This window comes from Chaetodon trifascialis, chromosome 2, assembly GCF_039877785.1.
Source record: "Chaetodon trifascialis isolate fChaTrf1 chromosome 2, fChaTrf1.hap1, whole genome shotgun sequence".
NCBI lineage: Eukaryota > Metazoa > Chordata > Actinopteri > Chaetodontiformes > Chaetodontidae > Chaetodon > Chaetodon trifascialis.
The window spans coordinates 1604224-1612536 of record NC_092057.1 but is presented as its reverse complement, the minus strand read 5'-3'; the positions used below and the strand labels follow the sequence as shown (position 1 = coordinate 1612536).

At 43.8% G+C, this 8313-nt stretch overlaps 1 protein-coding gene across 2 annotated transcripts; it reads left to right on the top strand.

Annotated features, from left to right (window-relative positions):
- Positions 1-399: 399 nt before the first annotated feature.
- On the top strand, positions 400-7784 carry LOC139340670 (zinc finger protein 37 homolog). Of its 2 annotated transcripts, none has more exons than XM_070976584.1 (12): positions 400-565; positions 2169-2337; positions 2441-2865; positions 3062-3248; positions 3656-3708; positions 4490-4655; positions 4752-4844; positions 4953-5027; positions 5131-5217; positions 5543-5620; positions 6215-6457; positions 6579-7784. In XM_070976584.1, exons 1-12 carry the CDS (start codon positions 557-559, stop codon positions 7361-7363), a joined length of 2370 nt encoding a protein of 789 aa, XP_070832685.1. In that variant the 5' UTR covers positions 400-556; the 3' UTR covers positions 7364-7784. The 2 variants fall into 2 exon arrangements, with proteins under 2 accessions (XP_070832685.1, XP_070832693.1); XM_070976592.1 differs by having other exon boundaries at positions 419-565; positions 2169-2324.
- The last annotated feature ends 529 nt before the right edge of the window (positions 7785-8313 follow it).

Sequence of the window (8313 nt, the reverse complement as noted above, 5' to 3'; positions counted from 1 at the left end):
TTTGTGAACCCTACAAGAAACATAGCTGAAATAAGGTCAGACCATTGCAATTGAGAAAGAAAAATCACTCTTTGGTTCATCACAGTCATAACCTGTGATGATGGCTCAAATGTTGACTTCACCTTGTGGGTTCACAACCCAAAAAATGTCGTTGTCCAAGGTTTAAGACGCTCGTTATATCCAAATTGATGTCTCCATCGTTGACCGTGTAACTGGGATAGGCTCCAGCCCCCCGCAACCCCGAAAGGGATAGGCGGTATAGATAATGGATGGATGGATCGTTGACCGTGAGGAGGTAAAATGACAAATAGCATTTATATGACGTTTTCCGCAGTGTCCAGTAGGTGGCGGTATGCGCCTTCCAGCCTGTGACCTGCCATTAGGGACGTTAACCGCTGCAAAAGAAGAAGAAGAAGAAGCGGTGGCGCAACACAGTTAAGCTAGCAAACACAGTAGCGTTAGTTCATGACAGCTGCCCTCATCCAGAATAACGCCACTTAGCTTCATTTGCTGTTCACCCTGGTTTTCTTATGACATCCTTCAAAACCGGCGCATTATGTTTGAGGTAACGTAGACAACTTAACGCTAGCTGCTCTCCGGGTGTCATTGTGCAGTAGGCTGTCGTTTGCTGGGATTTTGGATTTAGCTTAACTGTTATATGTAACTAACGTTTGCTAGCAGATAACGTTACAGTTCGTTAACCTGGTACCTAGATAAATAAGAAGTACCTTGTTAGGCGTGGGTCAACCTGGGTGACATCGGTCTGGATACTGACCGCCTTTCGCTCCTGTATTTAACAACATTTCAAACAATTATTTTCAGAATAGATTGGTTGCTAGCTTTTTAGCTAGCGACGTTTTAGTGAAACTAACTAACGATGCTTTCAGTAACGTGCAGAACTTATTATTGACTGCTTCTGACTCTCGGGAAGCAGTCGGGCCTCTTGAAGGAAATATTAGACACACAGCTTGTGGTTTAAAGTTTAATGGTCGCTAACCTAACAAAACACAGGTTTATTTAATCCAGGAGCCTGCTGTAACGTTATTGCTTTCATGCATTTGTTATTGATGCTCAGAGTTATTTTAAGAGCTCAGTCGCTTGCATAATCCATTAAACGGGTGCACTAAAACTTTTATCTTCATGGATTTTTTTGGCGTTGTGCTTGATCACTGTACATTTGCTAACTGTGATCACAGCAAATGTTGACTTTCTGTCCGTTAGATAGATGAGACACAAGAAGTAGATAAGAAAACGACATTTTAAACACTATAAGCCTTTAACGATACACATTAAATAGAACGAAAATAGAAACTGAACTAGACCTCTAATGTGTAACATCACTGAATATACATGATATAAGATATTACCGCAATAATACACTGTGTATTAGTACAAGCCGACAGTATTGTGTATTGTACACCGAGGTGTGTTGCTGGGTTCAGTGTGCATAGATGAAAGTAGAACAGATGAAGTAAACTGTATATGTACAAACAGACTTGGGTACAGGTGATAGACAGGTATGTAGTAACTCCTCTCGACTGGATGGTGTTGCAGGTGCCAGCTGCTTTTACTGAACTTGGAAAATCCAGTTTTTCTACTATTAGTACTACCACTACTACCTATAATTAAAGGAAAACAAAAACTGTAATGACAGTTTTAAAGGACTAAGAAAGTCAAGTTTGTCATCGTGGGTGAAACTTAGAGCATACAAATGAAACATAGAGCTACAACCAGTGATTCATTATTGATCAATTGTCTAATTATTTGCTTTATTGATTCATTGTTTGTTCTGTAAAATGTCAGAAAACAGTGAAAAATCAATCAACAGTTAGATTTCTTGTTATAACAACATACAAACCAATTTAAATCATCACACTATTAACAAGTTAGTCAAAATAAAAATGTATTATAATATGAAAATGATCACGAGCAAAAAGAGTTCGCTACCGTCTCTTACATTATCTCATCTTCTACGCACCTGTCTACCAGGTGTGCTTTAGGCAGTAAGATTTAACGACTAGCACATTCTTGGAACAATATATGAACACACACGAGTTGTAACAATGAGGCATCTGTCTTGATCTGCTGTCATGAACGTGGCATCGTTACCTCGCAGGCGTCGGTTACTGAGCATGAACGCCTCCGTCTTTATTTCTCTTTATCTTTAGGATCCTGAACTCCAAGATCCGTTGTCCCTGAGTTTAAATGAAAACTATGACGACCAGAATTCACCACATCATGATTCAAAGAAAGCAAGCCCTGACTATAACTGTGAGACACCAGAGATTCAAGTAATCATCAAAGAGGAAGAGGAAGGCTGGACTGTGAGTGAAAATCGTGAGTGGAAAATCTTAAATATCAAACCCTTACTAGATGACACACACACAGTGACTCGATTGTAACCTTTCATGTTTTTGTTTTGCCTCGTGATGTTAAACAGATGAGAGCTTCAGCTCAGAGGGACAAAAAGAAGACGCTTCCACACACTCGTGTCCTCCCCTCCTCAAAGCATGCGGGAGGGAGAGCTCCATCTCATACGGAGTAGAGAGACACGAGAGAGCACATTCAGAGGAGAAATGCTCAGAGGAGTCTGGCGGCCCGACCTTCTGCGGGCAGAGACGCATGCTCATGGACTCGACAGAGAAACACAAGATTTCCTGTATATGTGGAAAAGCGCCGGAAAATGTGACGGTGCATCAGTGCAATAACGCAGTCCGCGAGACGTCCGCCAGTCACAAAAGAAACACGAAATCCCATCAGAGACCACATGCAGTGGACGAGTGTCACGCTCAGCAGCAGAGCCGTGACGCAAAACAAAGCACATCTTTGCCGACAGAGGCCAAAAGATCAGCACCTTGTCAGACAGTATGTAAAACACTTGTTTCAATTCATCATATAACGACGTGCAAACGTTAGTAGTTGGTAGAGAAAAATGTCCTTTTTCTGAATTGTTTATCTAGTCATACAGTAGGGGTTTCATGTGGTCAGACAGCGAAGCGGCCCTCTTATAGCACCACTGACTCGCTGCTAAACTGCTTTTCACCCTGCCGTCTGTATTTAGGATTCTCCTGAACATAAACCCCTGATGTCACGTGGACTGAAGATGGCGTCTGCAAACTTAGAGGACCAAACGCTCCATCTGACTGTGAGGCTGCAGGCAGGGGAGGAGGAGGAGCAAGAGGAGGAACAAGATGAAGAAATAGGTGGTTTAATCAACTCCGATGGCGAAGTGGTTGAATGGGATGCCAGTAAGTGATTCCTAACAGCACGCTTACTGCACGGCCACGACTGCTGCAAACATTTATTTACTCAAGCGACTTCTCTTGTTTCAGTTTCCCATGTGAGTTTATTTGGTGAAGAATATTTTAAGCAGCAGTTAAAAATATAAGACAGTTTCTTGGAATTGGCAGCCGAGGATATTTAAGGATTTCCAAAACAAGACCTTTGAGACTTATGCAAACTCTGTTGTACACAGCCTCAGTTCTTTTGCTCAAGTTCACAGTGTAATACGTGGTCACAGCACACAGCATTATTTTTCATGCAGATGTTTATGTGAGGCCGTAAGCTGCAGTTTAAAGATACTGTTGAAGATGCTGCATATCAGTCGTCATGTCCGGTATCTCTCAGACTGAGTCAACTCTCTTGATTTTTCCAGGAGACGGTCTTGACCGAGGCTCTGACTGCACAGAAAGTCCTCCGCCCACCAAGGTAATTTGTCTTCAGACATAGTTTATCCATTTTTGACATTCAACAGCATAAACAAAGGCTGTCCCCTGCAGGTCTCTTGAAACCTCTGATCACATATAGCATATAGTAACATTGCATATGATACTATTCAACAGCACCAAATTTACAGCCTCCAGAGTGACAGTGGAGTTGAGCCAATAGGAACCCTGCAAAACCTGAATTTCTCAATGCAGTTTTTCCAGTTTGACAAAGTGGGAATGAATGAAAATGTCTTTTAAAACAACGAGTTGTCCTGGAAATGTTTTTATTGTATGATCCACTTGTCATGTTTGTCCCTAAAGTATACTGTATTTTTGACTGATGTCCCCCTATCTGCTAAAATTAGCGCGTCGTGTAGGATGACATGTTCGTACATAACAGCTGTAGAAGTCTTTGAGATACTGACTTTACACTCCATAATTACTGGAATACTACAGTGTAACATCTGCCTAAATTTCGCTAATAGTGAACCAAAGGTTAGTCCCCAGAGGAGAGCGTCTTCAGGCTCACTGCAGAGTAGATGAACAGGCCAGATTACTAATGTAAACAGATGCCAGTCCCTGCAGTTACAAGCACAGCACCAGGCTATCCCGTGCTGCCTGCCACCCCTCACACATAACGAGAAGACACTGTACTGCTTCAGAATAGTTTGGATTATATCATTTAACTTCTGCTATAAAACACTCTGCAGGCTCTAAGCTCTGTCACCTGGGGAAGCTTTGGGGGGTGTGTTCCTGATGGTTTTCAATGATTATGATCACAGGTTGTCATCCTGTCCGAGTCTCAGCTGCAAGGCCAAAACCAGAGAGACAGCAGTAGCCCAACGCTCCTCATGGAAGTTGTGTCAGTGGGGGAAGATGAAGAAAGGGAAGAAGGGGAGGAAAAAGAGAGAGTAGGAAAGATGGCAGCTGTCTCGTCCTTGTATCGTGGTAAACACAAGTCAAAAGAAACATGAAACTGTGCAGGTCGTAGATAACCGCTGCAGCTCAGTTCTCAGGTGATCTTTCTGCACGCAATGTCACCAGGAAAGAGACAGAGAAGAAGGAAGAAGGTTCCAGAAATAACTGTGGTGTCGGTGGATGTCTCGGACACGGAGAAGGACGTCCCTGCAAGTCCTGGTGAGTGAGGTGATGCAGAGACGCCGTACGTGTTAGGGATTCAGAATTCAGCGTCAGTGTTGTAACTGCGTTTCTCTGAACTTTCTGCTGTTTGTCTTTGTCTCAAAGTAAAAAGAAGAGGCAGAAGAAAGACTCCAGAAGCTCCGGTGTTGTCCGCTGAAGACCTGGAGGCAGAGCCTGGAAGTGAGTGTTCCTCTTGATTTTTGTGGCGCTGTTCATGCGTCTGAAATGATAAGTTTTGCACGTGTAGTTTTGCAGTAATAGGTCTTACTTTTTAATGTCACAGTATCGAGGCGTACCCGAAGAAAGAGGAGTTTACCTGCGACAGTGCAGTCAGAAGAAGTGAACTCTAAAACTGTGCGTCGTGTTGCTGGTAAGACGAGAAGAAAACGGGTTCACAAGTACGGCTGGGTATTGTTTTGGTTTGGGTCTGTATAAAGGTGTGGACATTAAGGGCTTTCAGTTTTTACTGTTGTGTGGTGGAGAGGTGAAAGAGCATCTATGGATTTCAGACAGAAATGGTTTATATGGAAGAGTTTCATCCACTTCTTTGAGTCCAAATGTCATTTCCAACTGGTTTTTAAACATCATGAATCCAATTTTGAATAGCTTTTGGACTCCCAACCCATTTTCACCTGACAGTCTAACAACAGTTTCATGTTTTAGACTAAAGCAAAACACATTTTTTCTTTTACAAGCAAAGCGAACTTACAGAAGGAGGAAAGATACCAAACCATCAGCTGAAGGAGAAGGAGAAAACACGGGTGTTTCTGCTGGTAAGAGCAAATAAACTGGTCCACAGGAGTGAATAACCAGCTCAGTAGTGCAGCTGCAGCGAATACCTTTTTATCTCATGGTTGGCTCAGTTCCACCAGTGTGTTAACTGGTAATGCAGGACACAGTAAAAGTACTGCTGCTATGGCTGAATACAGTTAAATGAACCCGGTGCAGTCATTTAGAGCAGGAGATGTGCTGTCGACAGCAACTATGAGGAACTGTGATTTTTAATCCACACCTGTGATGGACTTGGTCCAATGTTATAAACTACTCATTAACACAAAGACACATTACAGAATCACCATCTTTGATAGTAATCTAAGGTCAGCAGCAGCAGTTCCAGTCCAACCTGTCTCATCTGTCAGCAGGAAGAGTAGCATTGGCAGCAGTTTGTTGTTGTGACTCCGATCAGGTCGATCTGCATCATGCTTAGCAGAGAGTGACTTTAAGTTTGTGAGTGCTTTACACTCATCATTAGCACCCGAGAAGGAAAGCAATACTTCTGATCTACTTCAGTGAGGAAAGAGCAAGTTGACAAGAGTTACAGCAACAAACAAACAAAGGCTAGTTTCACCTTCTCTTTCCCCAATTAGGGAAGAAGCGTCCTGGTAGAAAGATGGTTCGAGTTCCGATAGAAATCCCTCCTGAGCTCCTGAAGAAGCCCAAAGAGAAGATAGAGTACCACTGCTCGGTGTGTGGCAAGGAGTTCCCTCACGCCTACAAGCTGGAGAGGCACGAGCTGATCCACACGGGAGAGAAACCTTACTGCTGCTCCATCTGTGGCCGCGGGTTCAACCAGAAGGGGAACCTGAAAACGCACTACAAAGTTCACTTAGGTGAGACTGGATTATACATTATTGAGAATTACAGTGTGTGTGTGTGTGTGTGTGTGTGTGTGTGTGTGTGTAATCAGTTTGAGTGCAGAGGTTGTTATTCTCTCGTCTCTCCTCTGTGAAGGGCGTAAGGGCGCTGTGGATTTTGACGATGAGGTGAACCCCATACCATCAGAACTCTCTGAATACTTGAAGTCTCTGCCGGGGGAGTCCAGGATCAGATCATCCCTCCATTGCCTGGAATGTGGGAAAAAGTGTGATAGTCAGTCAGCTCTACAGGCACACCACATCACTACGCACTCAGAAACAGGCGGTGAATCGGACACAGCGGAGCACAGCACATCACAGCTCTTCTTCTGCCGCCGCTGCGGCATTCAGTTCGATGAAAAGGAAAAGCTGGAGGAACATATGAAAACCCACATCAAGGAGAAACCTTACTCATGTCCTGACTGTGGCAAGAGGTTCATCAACGAGAGCTACATTCAAATTCACCAGCGCATCCATACTGGGGAGAAACCTTTCCTCTGCTCCCAGTGCGGCAGAGGTTTCCACACAGCTTCCTCTCTCAAGCTGCACGAGATGCAGCACTCTGGGGAGAGACCGTTCGCGTGCACCATCTGTGGGAAGACGTTTCGGATAAACTCGTACCTAACAGCACATTACCAGACCCACATTAAAGATAGGCCTTTCATTTGTAGCGTCTGTGGGAAAGGCTACTCCAGAGCCGAGGAGCTGAAGGTGCACCACAGGCTTCACACCGGAGAGAGACCCTATGAGTGCGGACAGTGCGGCAAGAGCTTCATTTACCGCCAGGGTCTGCGGCAGCATCAGCGCACACACGCTGGACGACGGATCGGGCCAACCAGGCAGCTCGGTAGACCGAAGCAAGAGACCAGGCTTGACATCTAACAGCTGATCCGTCGATGCATCGTTTGTTGTAAACTGTGTCTGAAGATATTACAGTGAATTGCGCTTCTTTCCTTATCTACTTCCTTCCATTCCTCCAACCTACAGCAGAGAAGATTACTGTCTGAAAATATGTGCTGCACAGCCGGTGTGGATTGCCAAGAATTACTCGGAAGCTTTCTGTGTCGTCTTTCTTGTAATCATGTTTTGTACCCACGTTTTTATGTTGACTCTTCTCTAGTAGCCCATCTGTACAATTTGAGTGCCTTTGTATCCTGCATGCCAAATACTAATATTTAATGTTAAAAAATTATGCACAATAGCCTTGTTATTTTAAAATCCATGATGATGGAATACAGAAATTTTTCAGAAACACGCTTTGCTTTTTTCTACATTTGAAGTCGTGTTTGCTTACATTATGAGAATCGAGTCCTCTCAGCTCGGTGACCCTCCTTTGACTGCTGGGGTGCACAAAAACACACCAGTCGTAGAGGAATGACCTAAGTTATTTGTTCCTAAAGTGATAATTCATCCAAAATCTTGTCAGTGTCCGTTGGGGGGTTACTCCTGAGAGCAGCAGCTGTTGTCAGCGTGAGCCACTCCTGCAGCATAATTCACTGTCCATCATTTTATTTCAAACTAATTCTCAGGATTCTGCCAAAAACACTGTGCATGGATTCCAGAAAGTATTTAGTTTTTATACTCTTAATTGAAGTCAGAGGTCAGATTCACTGTGACCTCAGCTGGTGACCACAGGATGGTCTTTCTAGCTGATGGTTGATGATTTTTCCTCAGCTTTGGAGCGTATTAAGCCTGTGAGTAAGTTAGAGAGTGAAGTGCTTCATAACGAAAGCGCAGTTCGTCACCGCGGTGCGATTACTGTACATGTGTGGTTGACTGTGCAGCTTTGACAGAAGTTGCACGATGGATCAGTTTGTGGTTTCAAAGTGTGT

Excerpts from the sequence above, each read along its gene's own strand:
- LOC139340670 (XM_070976584.1), top strand. Across the intron at positions 4,656-4,751 it reads TGTCTCGTCCTTGTATCGTG|GAAAGAGACAGAGAAGAAGG; the intron begins GTAAACACAAGT and ends CAATGTCACCAG. Across the intron at positions 6,458-6,578 it reads GCACTACAAAGTTCACTTAG|GGCGTAAGGGCGCTGTGGAT; the intron begins GTGAGACTGGAT and ends TCCTCTGTGAAG.